The sequence below is a fragment of the Salmo salar genome, chromosome 11, assembly GCF_965601325.2.
Source record: "Salmo salar chromosome 11, fSalSal1, whole genome shotgun sequence".
Classification (NCBI taxonomy): domain Eukaryota; kingdom Metazoa; phylum Chordata; class Actinopteri; order Salmoniformes; family Salmonidae; genus Salmo; species Salmo salar.
This window is the reverse complement of record NC_138301.1, coordinates 40,382,490-40,403,071: the sequence shown is the minus strand read 5'-3', so window position 1 is coordinate 40,403,071 and position 20,582 is coordinate 40,382,490. Positions and strand designations below refer to the sequence as shown.

The 20,582-nt window shown below is 44.3% G+C and overlaps 1 protein-coding gene across 3 annotated transcripts in view; it reads left to right on the top strand.

Moving 5' to 3' along the window:
* The window catches only part of LOC106562785 (casein kinase I), a 46,545-nt gene that overhangs the window by 4,551 nt on the left and 21,412 nt on the right, over positions 1-20,582 (top strand). For 2 of the 3 annotated variants that reach the window (XM_045709026.2, XM_045709024.2), the window contains exons 2-4: positions 7,019-7,383; positions 9,792-9,832; positions 12,393-12,462. In XM_045709026.2, the coding sequence (XP_045564982.1) occupies positions 7,209-7,383; positions 9,792-9,832; positions 12,393-12,462 (286 nt within the window). In that variant the 5' untranslated portion in view covers positions 7,019-7,208. Of the gene's footprint in view, positions 1-7,018; positions 7,384-9,791; positions 9,833-9,993; positions 10,108-12,392; positions 12,463-20,582 lie in introns of those variants that run through there. The other variant, XM_082957917.1, reaches the window with a different exon arrangement.

The window sequence follows — 20,582 nt, the reverse complement described above, 5'->3', positions numbered from 1 at the left end:
TATTTGGCGTGTTTGATTCAGAAATACACCGGTTCCAACTCACCCAACATGCCCACAAAGGATCTAATAAGTTACCTGTAAACTTGGTCCAAACATTTCAAACAACGTTTCTAATCCAACCTCGGGTACCCTAAAATGTAAATAATCAATCAAATTTAAGACGGAATAAACGGTTTCCAATACCGGAGAAAAACAACATGGAGCGCGCCCTCATTCACGTTCACCAAAAGACTAGAGTCCACCTGAGTGACACTTAGAAAGAATACGTCAACTTCTTCATTTTTTTCCCAAACAAACATTGAACAATTTCTAAAGACTGTTTACATCTAGTGGAAGCCATAGGAACTGCAATCTGGGTCCTAATAATTTGACTTCCCCATAGAAAAGCATTGGAAAATCCAATGACCTAAAAAAAAAAAATCCTGGATGGATTGTCCTCGGGGTTTCGCCTGCCAAATCAGTTCTGTTATACTCAGACATTATTTTAACAGTTTTAGAAACTTTAGTGTTTTCTATCCAATACTACCATGCATATGCATGTCCTAGCTTCTGGGCCTGAGTAACAGGCAGTTTACTTTGGGCACCTCAGTCATCCAAATGTCTGAATACTGCCCCCTATCTCTAAGAAGTTTAAGAGATGACGGTTAGTCAATCTCAACATTTTCATGAACTTTAACATTTCTTCAAGTGCAGTCACAAAAACCACCAAGTGTTATTACTGGCTCTCATGAGGACCGCCACATGAAAGGAAGACCCAGACTTACCTCTGCTGCAGAGGATACGTTCATTAGAGTTAACTACACCTCAGAAATTGCAGCCCAAATAAATGCTTCACAGAGTTCAAGTAACAGACACATCTCAACATCAACTGTTCAGAGGAGACTGCGTGAATCAGGCCTTCATGGTCGAATTGCTATAAAGAAACCACTACTAAAGGACGCATAAGAAGGAGAAACTTGCTTGGGCCAAGAATCACGAGCAATGGACATTAGACCGAGTCCAAATGTGATATTTTTTTGTTGGTCCAACCGCAATGTATTTGTGAGACGCAGAGTAGGTGAAAGGATGATCTCTGCATGTGTGGTTCCCACCATGAAGCATGGAGAAGGTTGTGATGTGGTGCCAGGGTCTCAGGTTAACCACAAGGCTTATAGGAGGCACCAGGCCCAGCCAGGGTCTCAGGTTAACCACAAGGCCTATAGGAGGCACCAGGCCCAGCCAGGGTCTCAGGTTAACCACAAGGCCTATAGGAGGCACCAGGCCCAGCCAGGGTCTCAGGTTAACCACAAGGCCTATAGGAGGCACCAGACCCAGCCAGGGTCTCAGGTTAACCACAAGGCCTATAGGAGGCACCAGGCCCAGCCAGGTTCTCAGGTTAACCACAAGGCCTATAGGAGGCACCAGGCCCAGCCAGGGTCTCAGGTTAACCACAAGGCCTATAGGAGGCACCAGGCCCAGACAGGGTCTCAGGTTAACCACAAGGCCTATAGGAGGCACCAGGCCCAGCCAGGGTCTCAGGTTAACCACAAGGCCTATAGGGGGCACCAGGCCCAGCCAGGGTCTCAGGTTAACCACAAGGCCTATAGGAGGCACCAGGCCCAGCCAGGGTCTCAGGTTAACCACAAGGCCTATAGGAGGCACCAGGCCCAGCCAGGGTCTCAGGTTAACCACAAGGCCTATAGGAGGCACCAGGCCCAGCCAGGGTCTCAGGTTAACCACAAGGCATATAGGAGGCACCAGGCCCAGTAAGGTGCCAGGGTTGTTCTCAACCCACTTTCTTTTACCCTTTTATGACAGAACTCCCCTCCACCAAATGTGTCGATTACTGGAAATGATTGTTAATTGTGTCAGAAACTGGAAAAAAAGACCACACTATGAATTGTGGGTTTAAGGATACAACATTCTTTCTGTTCCGTCCAGTGTTGTCACGATACCAATACTACGAAACCAGATTTTCCTTGGTACAAAATAGACTAAACTCGATGGTCCTTTAAAATCCTACTTTATGTAAAATATTGTGTTTTGCAGTTTGCAAAATAAACAAATGTGCCTGAGTGACAACAAAAGACATTTTTTTTTGTTTTTCCCCCCCCCCAAACATTAGGACTGTTAACCTCAAGAAATTAAGTCTGCTTCATGTTTTGTTGCCTTTGCTTCCTTACTTCCTAGTATCGCGATACTGGTATCGTGACAACTCTAATTACTCTAACAACTCTTGCCGTGTCCTGGCAAGTTTTCTTTGAAGGCCTGCTTGGAAAAGTTGAGTTGGCCTGTGTTGTTGTATGGAGAACTTTGAAAGGAAGTCAATAGGGCTGAGAAATTGCGTCAAGCTACTGTGCATGAGAGCAGACAGTGGGAGAACCAGCTGCTAGCTGGCACTGCCACAGTATTGCCTGAACGCCCCCCCCCCCCCCACCCGAGCTGATCTTTCCACTAAAGGTTAATGACTCCTTTTTAGAGCAGGGGTGTCAAACTTATTCCATGGAGGACTGTGTCTACTAGTTTTGTTATTTCCTTTTCATTTGGCCAAATAAGACCTAGATGACAAGGTGAGGGGAGTTTTTAACCAGTCAGGGGCCCTAGTTTATCTATAAAGTATAAGGGAGGAGTGAACCCACAGATACTCGGCCCTGCATATGAGTTTGACACCAGTGACAAACTCATTGTAGAGGACAGTCGGAAGCTAACCCTGTCCACACAGTCGCCACAGTGTTATTGTAGCTAACCCTGTCCCCACACAGTCGCCGCAGTGTTATTGTAGCTAACCCTGTCCATACAGTCGCCACAGTGTTATTGTAGCTAACCCTGTCCACACAGTCGCCACAGTGTTATTGTAGCTAACCCTGTCCACACAGTCGCCACAGTGTTATTGTAGCTAACCCTGTCCACACACAGTCGCCACAGTGTTATTGTAGCTAACCCTGTCCACACACAGTCGCCACAGTGTTATTGTAGCTAACCATGTCCACACAGTCGCCACAGTGTTATTGTAGCTAACCCTGTCCACACACAGTCGCCGCAGTGTTATTGTAGCTAACCCTGTCCACACAGTCGCCGCAGTGTTATTGTAGCTAACCCTGTCCACACAGTCGCCGCAGTGTTATTGTAGCTAACCCTTTCCACACAGTCGCCGCAGTGTTATTGTAGCTAACCCTGTCCACACAGTCGCCGCAGTGTTATTGTAGCTAACCCTGTCCACACAGTCGCCGCAGTGTTATTGTAGCTAACCCTGTCCACACAGTCGCCGCAGTGTTATTGTAGCTAACCCTGTCCACACAGTCGCCGCAGTGTTATTGTAGCTAACCCTGTCCACACAGTCGCCGCAGTGTTATTGTAGCTAACCCTGTCCACACAGTCGCCGCAGTGTTATTGTAGCTAACCCTGTCCACACAGTCGCCGCAGTGTTATTGTAGCTAACCCTGTCCACACAGTCGCCGCAGTGTTATTGTAGCTAACCCTGTCCACACAGTCGCCGCAGTGTTATTGTAGCTAACCCTGTCCACACAGTCGCCGCAGTGTTATTGTAGCTAACCCTGTCCACACAGTCGCCGCAGTGTTATTGTAGCTAACCCTGTCCACACAGTCGCCGCAGTGTTATTGTAGCTAACCCTGTCCACACAGTCGCCGCAGTGTTATTGTAGCTAACCCTGTCCACACAGTCGCCGCAGTGTTATTGTAGCTAACCCTGTCCACACAGTCGCCGCAGTGTTATTGTAGCTAACCCTGTCCACACAGTCGCCGCAGTGTTATTGTAGCTAACCCTGTCCACACAGTCGCCGCAGTGTTATTGTAGCTAACCCTGTCCACACAGTCGCCGCAGTGTTATTGTAGCTAACCCTGTCCACACAGTCGCCGCAGTGTTATTGTAGCTAACCCTGTCCACACAGTCGCCGCAGTGTTATTGTAGCTAACCCTGTCCACACAGTCGCCGCAGTGTTATTGTAGCTAACCCTGTCCACACAGTCGCCGCAGTGTTATTGTAGCTAACCCTGTCCACACAGTCGCCGCAGTGTTATTGTAGCTAACCCTGTCCACACAGTCGCCGCAGTGTTATTGTAGCTAACCCTGTCCACACAGTCGCCGCAGTGTTATTGTAGCTAACCCTGTCCACACAGTCGCCGCAGTGTTATTGTAGCTAACCCTGTCCACACAGTCGCCGCAGTGTTATTGTAGCTAACCCTGTCCACACAGTCGCCGCAGTGTTATTGTAGCTAACCCTGTCCACACAGTCGCCGCAGTGTTATTGTAGCTAACCCTGTCCACACAGTCGCCACAGTGTTATTGTAGCTAACCCTGTCCACACACAGTCGCCACAGTGTTATTGTAGCTAACCCTGTCCACACACAGTCGCCACAGTGTTATTGTAGCTAACCCTGTCCACACAGTCGCCACAGTGTTATTGTAGCTAACCCTGTCCACACAGTCGCCACAGTGTTATTGTAGCTAACCCTGTCCACACACAGTCGCCACAGTGTTATTGTAGCCATTTGTCACCAGTCTTGATCATTAAACACCCAACAGTTTGATAGTGCAGCCTGTTGTCTGAGCTACCTCAACTGTATCTCATACCAGAGAATAGAGTAGTACTTTATTGATCCCTTACTTGGAAAAATGTTTTATCACCACAGACAAGTATCAATACCACAGCCTACACATAATGATTAACCGATATTAAGACAACTGCACCTCAGGACCATTAAAAGAGAGTCCTTTTTTTTAGCTAATAAATGCTTTTGTCTGTCCTTTTCTGGGGAAACAAGCGATAACATTCGTTTCATGGACGTAATCATAAATCATCACATTCAAAGCCTGATGGCTATGAGTAAGAATATACTATATACTCCTATTACAGGATTTCCCACTGCCTGGTGTCTGAAAAACACTTCTGATGGTGTCATGCACACACACGATGCCAAAAAAACAACTTAGCAGGAAAGCCATCAATGTTATGTTTTTTTGGCATCATGTGTGCATGACGCCAACAGAAGTGTATTTCAGAAATCCTGTGTTGAAGTTAATGGTTGTAATGCACAGATGGCTTAACATATGGCTAAGGTCATATAGACTTAAAGTAAGGTAACCTACACTGTTAACTTTTATTAGATGACAGTATTAATGCAAGTTAATGTTATACCCACCACTAGGTTAGCAGCATTTAGTAAATATCGACCCCCTAAAAACACACATGAAGGCCAATTTCCAATTTGATTATTGGACTGGAAAAAAGTAGCACACTCATTCATCTAAGGCAATAACACGAGTCATTTAGGTCTAATACCACCATGTATGCACACAAGATCCAGCATGACAGTTGTGCAGCCAGATAGATGGCAATGATTGCCCTGGCTGGGACTGGATAAGTTGTCACCTCACCAACACCACTGCTGTCTGTGCTGTGCTCTCCCTGTTTTGTAGTCATGTACTGTTTTGGGGTTTATGTAATGGGAAGGCTGTGGAGCTGCCCTTGGGAGAGACTGACTGTCTTTGATGCTGAGATGGAATCTGAGAAACGGAACATGAGTCACCGGGGCGCACACCCACTTCTCCAGCTTCACCCATACCGCCATGTCTCAGCAAATCATCTATGCTTTTCAGGATTCTTTGTGTTGGTATAAAACAAATACATTGAGCAGTTATGGATGTGCCAACATAATTTAGTTGATGTGCCAACATAATTTGTTTGAGGACAGCACTGGTGGCTCTTGGGAAAGGGAGCTAGCTTTGTAGGTCCATTGAATGTAGGCCTAGGCTACATCTGTTTTCACTACTTTTGTCTCCTTACCGATCATTTTATAAAGTTGTTACACGCCACTGGTGTGCTATTGTAATTAATGAGCAAGAAGTCATTACTGACAATCAGGCTGTCTCAAGACAGTGTGATCGGGTTTACAATGATTAGGCCTGCTAACACAGACTCTCATGGGCAAGACATTGTGTTGATGAAGTCCAGGCTGTGTGTAAAGTTGTTATTCTGTTTCCCTGCTGTGAGACAACTTTATGTAATGGTTTACATAATAATCTCACTACCCACATCCTTGAATACAGCCAGTGGGTGTAATCTAAGATGATTAAAATCACGACTTTCACTTTGTCTCCAGGGTCAAACCTCTTGACTACATTTCATGTTGGTTAGTATCTCTCTAGCAAGTCTTCGGTGGTAGAGCGAGACGTACAACAGTGTGCTATTGTGTTCACCTTTTTAATAGTAGACAATGATAAGAAATTGACTGTAGTTCAGGTGCTCGACTTTGTCCTACCCAACATATTATTTGTCTCCTTAAGGCTAGAATCCTTAGTTAAAACAATAACACAGTATTACCTTGCCTCTGTTTTGGTAAAAAGCTTAGGGATGGGCCTAGAGAAATGTAAACACTCATTTATAGGCAGAGCTATGTACACAAGACCTGACCATCCATGATATCAAAATTATATTACAATTTTGAGGCTATACGGTGTTTGTTTACCGTAAAATAAGAAGTTTATTTTGTGCTCTGAATGGGTATGACGGTTGATCTAAACACTGCATTTTACGTTTATTGTCATCAAATCAATGGGTAAAAATCATTCAGTTAAAAACATTGCTGTAGCAACTAAGGATTCCTAGCTTTAATAAGAATGGTAGCTAACAGTCCAGCATGCTCTGAAGTATGTCCCGTTCAGCCAGACAAATCATCTCACTAGCTAGATTTTCATTTTAATTACAATGACTGCCTACCCCGGCTTAACCCTAACGACGCAGGGCCAATTGTGCGCCGCCCCAGTCACGGCCGGTTGTGATACAGCCTGGAATCGAACCAGGGTCTAGTGACGCCTCTAGCACTGAGATGCAGTGCCTTAGACCACTGCGCCACTCGGGAGCCCATATTGGCCAGGTTGGCTAGATTAGTTAATGGCCTGCTGGTGAAACCAAAGTGCTGAGTCATAGATCACTTCTTTAAACCACCATTGTCCTCATTCACTCAATGACATTGTACTGAGAGACTTCTCCTAACGTGTTTACTTCCTGCTTGCTCCCCAGGTCTCCTATCTCTTCCCTGGTCCGACCCCGATGTCGAGCACATCGGCCAGCCACCATAGTGAGTGGTAGAGGGGGGCGAAGGGGCAGCCAGCGGCCCTGTGCCAGTGACGGGGCTGTGGTGGGCACGGCCCGAGGCCTCTAACTGGATCCCTCGAAGCAGCAGCAGCCGCCCGGCGGTGCCCGCAGTGCCATGGACCATCCAAAAGAGGGTGAGCGGCCGGCGAGGAGCAGCAAGGTGGCACAGGGGCGCAGCGGGCACTCCAGACCCTCCAGCTCCTCAGCCTCCTCCGGGGTTCTCATGGTGGGACCCAACTTCCGCGTTGGCAAGAAGATCGGCTGCGGCAACTTCGGAGAACTGAAGCTTGGTAAGAGGAGTTAATGTAATCTTTATAATGGTAGGACTGTATTTCATATTGAACCACCCAAGGACACTCGGTTTACATGGGGTAACATGAACTGCTCTTTGTTGTGTTAATTATTTCATACGATGTGTTGGCCACTAGTGTTGTCATGATACCAACGTTTTACTTACAATACCAGACCAAGTATCACCATACTGAGTAGTATATTACCGAGGTACCGGTATACCGTGCATGACTATTGGCCACACAAGCCTCCCAGACCCAGCATCGCTTATGTTGTCCATAGTGCTTTTATTTTGGGCTCAAGGGGATAGGCATATATTGATAGTGATTTATTCATGCCTGCTTCATAGTAATCACATAAATAATGCACAGGATTTCAGTGGCTTGGCCTATCATGGCCAGGAACATAAAAGCCATATTTCAGATGCTAAATTCATGACATTCTGAAAATCCAATGACACGGAGGACTGACAAGGTTTATCAGCTTCAACGTGTGCTGTTATAACTGGTTATATTGTAACCTCCCACAGCAACACAAGACCGACACAACAACTGTCTCTGAGACCCATCAGCACTAACATTGTGTCTGTGAACAGAATTCCAATGTAGTAGTATGCATTTCTCTTAATTGAGTAGATTAGCTAGTACACGTGATGGCCATAGGCGGGGCCTGCTTGCTGAATGGAGCATACTGGGGTCACCAATGATGTTTATAAAACCTGGTATTGGCCATTGAGAGGCTTTGAAACCACCGGTCGGCCATATTGGCGCTGCCCATTTAAGAGCGGTCCTCCATATGAATGACTGGAATTCTACATTATTTCAATTTCAAAAAATGACATTACATTTATTTAACTATTTTGTTTTCGTCCATAACATTAGTTATCTAAAAAAATATATACTAAGGAAAATTTTATTTTTAGCTCACATAATATAATTTGAAAGTTTGCATAAGGTTTCTGTAATATAATATGTGGTTAAAATGAATATAGACATTAATAAATTAATTTCTATAGCTTTCTAAATATTTTTGACAATTGTGGAGGAGAGCCAAAATGTCAGCATGGTGGCTTCAACACAGCGCCCACGCATTAGTAATCTATATATACAGTTTGTCGGAAGTTTACATTACACTTAGGTTGGAGTCATTAAAACTCGTTCTTCAACCACTCCACAAAGGTCTTGTTAACAAACTATAGTTTTGGCAAGTCGGTTAAGACATCTACTTTGTGCATGACACAAGTAATTTTTCCAACAATTGTTTACAGACAGATTATTTCACTGTATCACAATTCCAGTGGGTCAGAAGTTTACATACACAAAGTTGACTGTGCCTTTAAACAGCTTGGAAAATTCCAGAAAATGATGTCATGGCTTTAGAAGCTTCTGATAGGCTAATTGACATAATTTGAGTCAATTGGGGGTGTACCTGTTGATGTATTTCAAGGCCTACCTTCAAACTCAGTGCCTCTTTGCTTGACATGATGGGAAAATCTAAAGAAATCCGCCAAGACCTCAGAAAAATTATTGTAGACCTCCCCAAGTCTGGTTCATCCTTGGGAGCAATTTCCAAATGCCTGAAGGTACCACATTCGTCTGTACAAACAATAGTACGCAAGTATAAACACCATGGGACCACGCAGCCATCATACCGCTCAGGAAGGAGACTCGTTCTGTCTCCTAGAGATGAATATACTTTGATGCGAAAAGTGCAAATCAATCCCAGAACAACAGCAAAGGAACTTGTGATGATGCTGTAGGAAAGAAGAAGCCACTGCTCCAAAACCGCCATTAAAAAATCCAGACTACGGTTTGCAACTACACATGGGGACAAAGATCATACTTTTTGGAGAAATGTCCTCTGGTCTGATGAAACAAAAATAAAACTGTTTGGCAATAATGACCATCGTTATGTTAGCCGGAAAAGGGGGGATGCTTGCAACCCGAAGAACATCATCCCAACCGTGATTCTCTCTACTATTATTCTGACATTTCACATTCTAACTGACCTAAAACAGGTAATTCTTACTAGGATTAAATGTCAGGAATTGTGAAAAACCGAGTTTAAATGTATTTGGCTAAAGTGTATGTAAACTTCTGACTTCAACTGTAAATCATTGGGTCACACACAAACCTCTGTCTAGAGAGAGATTGATGCATACAGACTCCTTTCTTGAGGCTGGACTGAAGTGTCCCTGAGCAACACAGAGCTCACTATTTTTCTATAGCTTTTTTTGTCCTGCTCTGAAACTGCTTTTGGAGATGGTCATTTGCTGTCTACTAGGCTAAACACCAAAACACTGTATTTAGGCAAGCCCTTCAGTAGGTTGAGTAATAACCAAAGTGCTCTTATCTGAATTCTCTCTCTCTCTCTCTCGCTCTCTCGCTCTCGCTCTCTCTCGTTTCAGGTAAAAACCTCTATACCAACGAGTATGTAGCTATTAAACTGGTAAGTACTCTCTCCTGTAAAAAATAAACTGCACTGAACAAAAATATAAACACAACATGTGTTGGTTTCATGAGCTGAAATAAAAGATAATGGAAAATTTCCATACACAGAAAAAGCTTATTTCTCAATTTGTTGCACATATTTCTTTATATCCCGTTTAGTGAGCATTTCTCCTTTGCCAAGATAATCCATCCACCTGACAGGTGTGGCATATCAAGAAGCTTCTTCACATGCTGCATCATCTGAGACCAACCACCCGGACAGCTGATAAAACTGTGGGTTTGCACAACCGGAAAATTTCTGCACAAACTGTCAGAAACCGTCTCAGGGAAGCTCATCTGCGTGCTCAGTCAGGGTCTTGACCTGGCTGTAGTTCGGCGTCGTAACCAACTTCGGTGGGCAAATGCTTAGCTATGATGAACACTGGCACGCTGGAGAGGTGTGCTCTTCACAGATGAATCCCGGTTTCGACTGTACAGGGCAGATGGCAGACAGCGTGTATAACAGTGCCTAATGGTAGCAGCGGGGTTATGGTATGGGCAGGCATAAGCTGCGAACAATGAACACAGTTAGCGGTGACCCAAAGGCCTGATGTAGGCTACACGCGTAATCTGTCACTCATCAATAATTGAGCAAAGGCCTAGTGAGGCACGCATGCGACCAGCCTCGCTTTTACACTCCCAGAGGACACGTCGTCGAAAAACATCAGACTGCCTTTGAAGCAGAAGACTGTTTTTTAGTTGTTGACAGTCAACATGGTGAGCCCTGGCAGTCATTTCTCTGGAGGACGGGTCTAGAGGAGTTTGGGGTTCTGTCGTATGAGGCACTTGACAGCAGCACTGCTCTGTATGCTTAGAATCGGGGCAGAACGAATGCATATCAATTGTAGGCTACTGAAGTCTTTGTTTGCAAACTAAGATTTCTGAGGATTGATACTGAAAGGGGAATTAGACTTGTCCTTTTTTATGTGGAAGTGACTAGGCCTAATTGTCAGCATGCCAGCATACCATCCTGCATCCCACTGCTGGCTTGCCTCTGAAGCTAAACAGGTTGCCCCTAGTAGGTCCCTGGATGGGAGACCAGATGCTGTTGGAAGTGGTGTTGGAGGGCCCTTTGGTCTTATGATCGAATCCCAATGCTCCAGGGCAGTGAAGGGGACATTGCCCTGCATAGGGTGCCGTCTTCCTGATGTGATATTAAACAGGTGTCCTGACTCTCTGTGGTCATTAAAAATCCCATGGCACTTATCCCAGGTGTTAACCTCTGTGTCCTTGCTAAATTCCCAACCTGCCCCATTTCCATCATGGCCACCAAATCATCCACCTCATTCCTAATTGGCATTTATCATCCTTCACCACTCCACAATGCTAGCTGATGTGTGGTGAGCGTTCTGGCACAAAATGGTTGTTTCCTCATTACTATGTAAAGCGCTTTTAATACCTCAGTTGGTAGAAAGATACTACATAAATCCAATCCAATATTATTTAATCATGGTCGAAACCATAGATTTTGGGCTCCCGGGTGTCACAGCGGTACGCTCGCGCATCTAACGTGGTTAGCATGTAACGCAGAATTCTCTGTTTTTCACCTAATTGTTTTATTTTTATTATAAAACACAAATATATTACTACATTTTTGTAAACCCTATTGTAATTTATGCTGTCATCAGACAAATTTTGTGCTTCAGTTGCAATTCTCCTCTCGGTGAGAATTCACACGAACAGGCATTCTATTAGCAGACAGCGCTCTGACTGATGTGTAGCTACTTTTCTCAGGTACTTTTCTCAGTGTAGTCTACTTTTCTCTGGTAAAATGCGAGATTAACTTCAAGCAAAACATTAGGAAATGTAGCTGGCTGCATTTTTTCTGTAATAAACATTAGAAATTTGATGGCCATGCATTGTTTTTTGCACACAAAAAAAATGGCTTATTCATTGTAAGCTGATTTACTTGTGTGGCTGCCAGCCAAATAGTGTTGTGCTTCTGTTGTCATCTGATGAAAATGAAGCTATTTTCTGCCAAATGTGTTGCATTCATGTATTTTTGGTGAAGGAAAACTATAGTTGCACTCCCCAGACCACTTTATTTATATTGAAAGGCAAAACACTTGACTTTCAATATAAAACTCAGGTGAAATGATTGAAACATATTTCTTTGAAAATGCAGATTGCTGATCTCTTAACGCGACCCCTGTAAAGGATACCTGCTAACATGTATTGAAGTTAATATTCCTAATGCTCTTCATACATCACAAGCTAAGCTGGGATATGTGTGGAACGATGGTTACCTGGCAGGACTGTTCTGGACAAGCAGATAAATAGTAGCTGGTGGAAATGCCAGCTTAGGTGTGCCTCTAAAAGCTGTGGCACGGGAAATGACTCATGCCGTTCTAATAGCTCTCCAGACGGCTATAAATTGCTGTACTACCAAAAAATATGAAGCTCACAAAAGTCTCATTCCAATTTAAGTCAGCAATTTGAACCCAAATGCTGAGGGGGGGGGGAACTGCTAGTCAGAAAAGTTTGTTAATTGAAGTGTTTTGTTGTACCCTGTCGCGCAGGAACCAGTCAAGTCGAGGGCACCACAGTTACATTTGGAGTACCGGTTCTACAAAACATTAGGAAGTACAGGTAAGGTCATGCTCTAGATTATCTTCATTCCTGTTCCCTGGTGTTCTTGTGTTGCTGCATGACAATCACTCAACTGTTTTTGGTTGATTTAACAAAAAGATTACCGCATTTCCACAATAAGTGATTACTCCCTCTAGATGACAACGATAAGCTTTGACATTCATTTTGAGAATATTTCAGCTTCATTTCATGCAAGGGACTAGTTTGACCTGTAAATTGGTTGGACGTCTCAACTATAAATGATTAAAATCCGTTGTGGTTGGTGTCATCAGCCGAGACCATGATCTTAACCTAGTTGAAAGGTGCACACGCCTGCAATGGGAGTTTGGGCTTGTAGGACACATGAAGGACGCCTTCAACTGAAATGTCTTCCACATTTAACCCAGCCCCTCTGAATCAAAGAGGTGCGGGGGGCTGTCTTTATCGACTGCCTTGCTCAGGGGCAGAACGACAGAATTTTACCTTGTCAGCTCGGGGATTTGATCCAGCAACCTTTCGCTTACTGGCCCAACGCTCTAACCACTAGGCTACCACTATACCTCATATGTTGGTTTTGACACTAGGATGTTGGTCTACCAGGGAGGGAGAATCCACAACAGGAAGGAAAGGCTATCTCCGTATTTCTCGCCCATACAACTTGAAGCCCCCCACCACCAGGTGCAGCAGAAAGCAACTTCCTTTCCCCAGTGCTGATAAGACTCCTCTGGCCTAATGTTCCTGGGAACAACTGCCCTGATTGTTTGTGTGTGTGTTCTCTGGGGAGGAAGATAAGTGACCGTGGATGCATGGCTACGACAAGCCCTCTCCTTTGTCTGTGTGAGCCGCCGGTAGTGTTTGATCTCTGCATTTGCATCCCCCCCCCCCCCCCCCCATACAGGAAGTGCTGTCATTCGCCAACACCTAGCAGAGATGTGACCCTTTACAGTTTACAGGTGTCAAGTTTAAATGCAAGCTGTGTTAGCTACGGGTCATTGCTAAGCACTACCTCAATGTTTAGAGAGAAAGTGTGCGACGCTGTGGATGATTTTTAGCTCTCAGTTCTGGTTGCTACCATGGAGGCCTTTTCTGTGTGACGCCTTCATATTTTACACCCGTAAAAAGGGGGGGGGGGCGACACCTGAGACCTGTTAATACAACAAAATCTGGAGTTCTGTCTAAAGGTCTCTAACTAACAAGTTCTGCATTCAGATAACATGATTTTAAAAAAATAAAAGAAAAAAATATGTATGTTTTTTATTAAGCAAATAGGCCTAAACGATTTGGACATCAGACAAAAATAGAATTTCCACGTAGTCATTGGTGCCTGTCTTGATGCTTATGTTTCACACTGCTTCAATCAACTTCAGAAGAGGAGGAATTTGAGTTTGTTCAAACTTGCCTAAACATTCAAAAGATGCTCTCTGCTGTTGCATTTCTGTGTAGAACAGTTACTAGTTAATGCTGTACAGCCCATGGCAGAAATGGTATCCCCAAAGGTTCACGCAGGTTTCACATACAGGCACACAATTCCCCAAATAATACCTCCATCCCCACCCAGACATCCAGGAGGTTGAAAAGGTGACTCCATTTCTCATCAAATAGTATTCATGACACCTCTTCAACTGTCCGTGACTCCATTTCCCTCAACACCCCCCCCCCCTTACACCAGCCACTGTCAGGAATCTTGTGGAGAACATTAGATTAAGGGAAACACTACCTTTTTCCCCTCCCTGAGTATCTGAGGAAATGGGTGGAAACCCACACGCTGAGATACAAAAGAATTGAAGGGATCTTTTAATAGCTGCTCTAAGAAGCTCCTATTAAACCATGGTGAAAACAGTGCTTTTTCATTGGTGTTTTTTGGTTTGTTGGGAAAGCAGTAAAGCTCTACCGAAGGTCATTCTTCCAGAAATGGAGATAGGATATGTCCTTGTCAGACTCACGCCAGCCAACTCTGGATCAGACTAGACAACATCAGACTAGACAACATCAGACTAGACAACATCAGACTAGACAACATCAGACTAGACAACATCAGACTAGACAACATCAATTGCAACTGAGGAGTAGGTTGCTCTTTGTTTCATCATCAGGTGTTTTAAGATTAGGCTTCAAAGCTGAAGCACATCAGTTTTTAATAATACAGAAATACTTCCTATTGGACTTCCATTATCTTTCAAGTACAGAACAACTTCCTATTGGACTTCCATTGACCTTCAAGAGATGTACAACCAGTTTGTTCTCCAATTCTTGCGTCTGGATTGGAATGTGAAGTTATGTCTTGTTCTTTTGCACAGGTCACAGCTCTCTGAAGGCGCTGCCTAGTGCCTTTGCCATACAGAGTAGACCGGTTGGTGTGAGTATTGTCTAGTCCAGGGGTGAGAAATAATTTTGGCTCAATGGCCCCATTGGGATTTCCAAATTCGGATAATATTTATTTCGTCAAAAGCAGTTTGCGGACCAGAAAAGGGGAAGCTACGTAATTTCCGGACTATTAAGCGCACCTAAATATAAGCCGCACCCACTGATTTAAAAAATATATATATTATTTTGAACATAAATAAGCCGCACATGTCTATAAGCCGCAGGTGCCTACCGGTACATTGAAACAAATGAACTTTACACAGGCTTTAACGAAACACGGCTTGTAACAAAAATAAATAGGCTTTAACGAAACACGGCTTGTAACAAAAAATAAAAAATTAGCAGTAAGTTTTAGTTGTCTTTTTGCACTGAGTCAATTCCTCACGCTGCTGTTTCCAACGTCTTATCATCGACTCATTAAGACCAAGCTCCCGTGCAGCAGCTCTATTTCCTTTTCCAACAGCCAGATCAATCGCCTTCAACTTGAAAGCTGCATCATATGCATTTCTCCGTGTCTTTGCCATGGTGAGGGTGACAAAATGACTACGTAATCAGAATGATGGGAAGTTTGAGAGCGCTCGATTTAATCTAAACAGTAAACTAAAAAGTTGTTTGACCTTAACCCGTTAAGCAATTTCATTGGTCTAATGAAAGCTTCATGCCGCAAAAAAACTGACACGTCACAGAATGTGGTTTTTTGGAGAAAAAAATAAAATTGAAAGTGGGAAAAATCCATATATTAGCCGCGTCATTGTTTAAGCCGCGAGGTTCAAAGCCTGGGAAAAAAGTTGCAGCTTATAGTCCGGAATTTACGGTTATTTGAAAGCGTACAGGTCCATTATTTCTACATACTTTCAATCTAGTTTTAGACGATCAAGAGTGGCCTGATGTTTATTTATTACCCAAAATAATCAGTCCCCCACCCCCCTAAAAAAACCTCCCGCAGGCCAGATTGAATGGGATCTGGACTGCATGGCCATATGTTGCCCACCCTTGGGGTAGTCCAACAAAGAGCATGCCGCGTCTACTGTCACGCTCGCAGACGTGACAGTAGAGTGGAAAAAGCCAACCATGCGGAAACTCATTCATTATTTAGTGGGACTGCCTGTCTAAGCACTAACTTACCTCATATTACATTTTAGTCATTTAGCAGACGCCCTTATCCAGAGCGACTTACAATTAGTGCATTCATCCTGAGATCGCTTGGTGAGACAACATATTGCAATCGTAGTACATTTTTCCCTTTATCAGCAAAGTCTGTGCTAGTGGGGAAAAGACGAATTCCGCAAATCTTTTCTTTTTTCTACCTCATACCCAGGCTTTTTGTGTATGTGAAAATGTTATGTGCTTTAAATGCCATGTCACACTCATTTCGGCTTTTCATCCAGCGTGCCAAGTAAAGGCCCTGGCAGATGCCACGCCCAGGCCCAGCACTGTACCACTACACCAGCTCTCTGGTCACCACTACAGCCTCTGAATTGGCTGTCTGGTCACCACTAAAACCTCTGATTGGATCAGGCCAGGAGACACCTATTCCATAAACCAACCGGCCTATCTGAATGTGACTCAGCAGAAAAGTTAAATGAAATTTAAACAGAGCTGAATTTGTTCAATAAAATTTTCCCCGTTTGTCCCTACTGACTTGAATAAGTCTAGGGATTTATGGGAGAACGAGCAAACTAGTATAGCTCTGCATACGTCTCAACATGCACTTGCACATTTAGATCCCGACTCCCCTCAGGATCATTATTGAGGGCAGATGTTGGCTCTAGATGTGAGGGATAACCAGATGGATTAATGATTCAACCACATCTAATTGAGATGAATGGAAGCATCCTGTTTGGTGGAAAGCTGCTGTTCTTCTTAAAGAAAGAGAGCAGCTTAATCTCTGCCCTTTCAGATTGGGGCTGTGTGCGGTCGTTGTTTGTATAGAAGACTAAATCCCTTAGCATATCTTGCTGTGAGGTCCTTCACAGTGACATGGTACACCTAATGTTTCTGGGTGGATGGTTCTAAAGGTAGTAAGAAGAGGATCAAGACTTGCCACTGAGATGTACAGCAAAAGCTACTCTCTACACACCCAGTCCATGTCACTTGGTGCTGAGCAAGGAGAAATTGTAGGTGAAAAGCACCCCGATTCTATTCGACTTGTCCAAACAAACTCAAACACAATATTATCCAAAGTTTTGTCAAGTAAATGTTTGCTTGGGAGCATTTGTAGCGTGGGAGGGTTGGGCTACTCATTTTTCATTTCCAGAAATAACCATGACGTGTTCCTCCTATGGCTTTCAGCATGACTGCCTCTTAGCTGCAGCCTCCAACCGACCTAGTCTTACAAGCACCGCTGCTCCCAGAGAAGAGATGAGAGGAGAGACCTCCCCCGTCCTCTCATGTGTTTATTGAAAGAACTTTGTTCCAGAGCAACATTATCTGTAGCCCTTTTCCCCATACACCGGTATAGATGGATCAGTCATATGACTCGTCTGTAGCCCTTTTCCCCATACACCGGTATAGATGGATCAGTCATATGACTCGTCTGTAGCCCTTTTCCCCATACACCGGTATAGATGGATCAGTCACATGACTGGTCTGTAGGCGTGTCATACACCGGCATAGATGGATCAGTCACATGACTGGTCTGTAGGCGTGTCATACACCGGCATAGATGGATCAGTCACATGACTGGTCTGTAGGCGTGTCATACACCGGCATAGATGGATCAGTCACATGACTGGTCTGTAGGCGTGTCATACACCGGCATAGATGGATCAGTCACATGACTGGTCTGTAGGCGTGTCATACACCGGCATAGATGGATCAGTCACATGACTGGTCTGTAGGCGTGTCATACACCGGCATAGATGGATCAGTCACATGACTGGTCTGTAGGCGTGTCATACACCGGCATAGATGGATCAGTCACATGACTGGTCTGTAGGCGTGTCATACACCGGCATAGATGGATCAGTCACATGACTGGTCTGTAGGCGTGTCATACACCGGCATAGATGGATCAGTCACATGACTGGTCTGTAGGCGTGTCATACACCGGCATAGATGGATCAGTCACATGACTGGTCTGTAGGCGTGTCATACACCGGCATAGATGGATCAGTCACATGACTGGTCTGTAGGCGTGTCATACACCGGCATAGATGGATCAGTCACATGACTGGTCTGTAGGCGTGTCATACACCGGCATAGATGGATCAGTCACATGACTGGCCTGTAGGCGTGTCATACACCGGCATAGATGGATCAGTCACATGACGGCTCCGTAGTGTTAAAGTTGCGTCAATTCGTTTCTGGTATCAGAACAAAATAGTCAGCACATAGTAACTTCTGATTTAGCTGTACTTTAATTAATGCAAACGCGTGTATGGTAAATATGTCGTTCGTATACGGTCTCTCTGTGACACCTCGCAGGGCAGACAGAGAAGAGAACGACACATCCTATTGTTCTCTCTTTTATACTGACAGAGATAGTTCCTGCTCAATGCTGGCCTGTCAGAGGGAGGAGGAGCGTGGTTTAAACTTGCTCCTCCTATCGTCGGCGTGTAGGCTGGTCCCAGCCTCGTGACGCACTTCCTGTCGCCGGTTGTAGTTCTTCTTGTCTTCAGCAGTTGATTTATCCGTAGTTCATATACTTAATATTGTAGCATAGCTTCCCCAGTATATTATATAAGTTATGCAAACAAATAGCCAGTTCAACCCTAACAGTAGGCGGTTCATACACCGGCATAGATGGATCAGTCACATGACTGGTCTGTAGGCGTGTCATACACCGGCATAGATGGATCAGTCACGTGACAGCTCTGTAGGCGTGTCTGCAGGCAGTCAATGGTGCTCTAGGGCTGACTGGCTGGGACAGGTTGACAGGGACAGGTTGCTGTTAAGTTGGCTTTTGCTCTGCCCATCTTCCTCTTGCTCATTCACCACAGGACCTAAACACGGGACTGTTTCTACGGTGATTCTCAAAATACTGAATGTTTTAGTTATACTTAATATGTGCCCTTAATATAATATCTTCCTTTGTCTCAAAGAAGTAACAGCTTCAACTTAATATTTAATTGTGAGGGTAAGGGTTGCAATGAAGTGCTCTCCCCAGCCCCGGGGGGGAAAAAAATAAAAAAAATAAAAGGTACTACAATCGTATATCAACGATATTTGGACAGGTGGATGGCTGGATGTGTCCAGATATTGCCCAACACTATTGAGGGTTGAGGATCTTTCTCTTCCATGGACTTAATAAATATTGACTGTAATAACACACAACGCTGCTTGATATAGGCCTACGACAGCTTCACAGTATGAAGTTCTTTTCTCTCTGGGAGTTCAGTAAGTTTGGAAATTCCCCTGCATATCAGAAAATCCCTGTGGGCATGTCTGGACTTGTTTCGGAGAGAACAAGAGTTTCCTTGTCAGCTATTGGTGGTTGGCATTTTCCAGGCTATCCAAACTCCTTTCTCCGGCCAAACGCTACGACACGCCCACGGACATTAGTTGCTTCTCCACAATGAGTCTGGATCTAAGCACCTCCCCAATGATTTCTAGAACGCAAACACATTCTAACCGTTTGGATTGATCCCTAAACCGATGGGTTGGACCAGAGCCAGAACACACGTGGGTAAACCAGCGTTTTGAGAATGTGTCACTGGCTTTGATACTCTGATTTGGTTTGAAATGATCTGATGACTGTTTTGTACAACACCCCTCATTTTGACATCCCCCACAAACAACTTTAATCATAGCAATCTCAGTATGTAGCGAACAAAGAGCAGTGGAAAAATTCAATTTGAGTCGTCAGGCAAGGTTGGCATATGGTAGTAGTTTTTAAAATGGTGCAACAGTTGATACATTTTTATTTGGTTTGTAAAACATCTCAATACCATGAGTAGAGAACAGGAGCACCTTGTTCAGAATTATAAGCGCAGTGTTAGGAGAATATCTGATGTGCACAATGGCTTGAAAGTGGATACTAATGGTTCATCAAAGCGCTCTCCCGCCAGCCAATCCTTCCCATAAATTCATGTTTTATTGCCGTAAGGCCCAGGCTGCTCAGTCATCTGTCCAGGATGGATGAAGTCTGCTTCCGCTGCAGTAATGACTTGTTTGGCCACCTGTGTCGCTTGTATTTTAGGCCTGACAAACTAGATTTGGTGAGGTAAACCTGTCCTTTATTGTCTCCCTGATTATGATATGTCATTGACAGAACTGAACATCAGTCTACAGCAGGATCAAAATGTCCCAGTTAGCTAAATCTACTCCACCATGCATCTTCTGCCCCTTGGCAGTGAAATGGGAGGTCCTGTTTGAAGCCTCTTATTAGCCCTTGTTCACAGCTCATCCCCATGGTGCCACTTGGTTTTTCACTCCTGCCTTGGCTCCCCGCGAGCACCCGAGATGTCAATGCCTACTCCTGTTTCACAATTGGCAACCTACAAAACAGGCTAATTGGCCCCCGACACAGCACAAAATAGAACCTGTTCCAGCTGTATTTCCCCCCCCTAGTGTACAGTTCCTTCAGAAAATATTCACACCCTTTGACTTTTTCCACATTTTGTTCTGTTACGAAGTGGGTTTAAAATTGGTTTAATTGTCAGTTTATGTCAACAATCTACCAAAAGTAGTCAGTCAAAGTGGGATTTTTTTTCTTCTAGCATTAGAAATAAATTACTGAAAAATCAAACACTATCTTGATTCGTTAAGTATTCAACCCCCTGTGTCAATACATTAGAATCACCGTTGGCAGTGATTACAGCAGTGAGTCTTTCTGG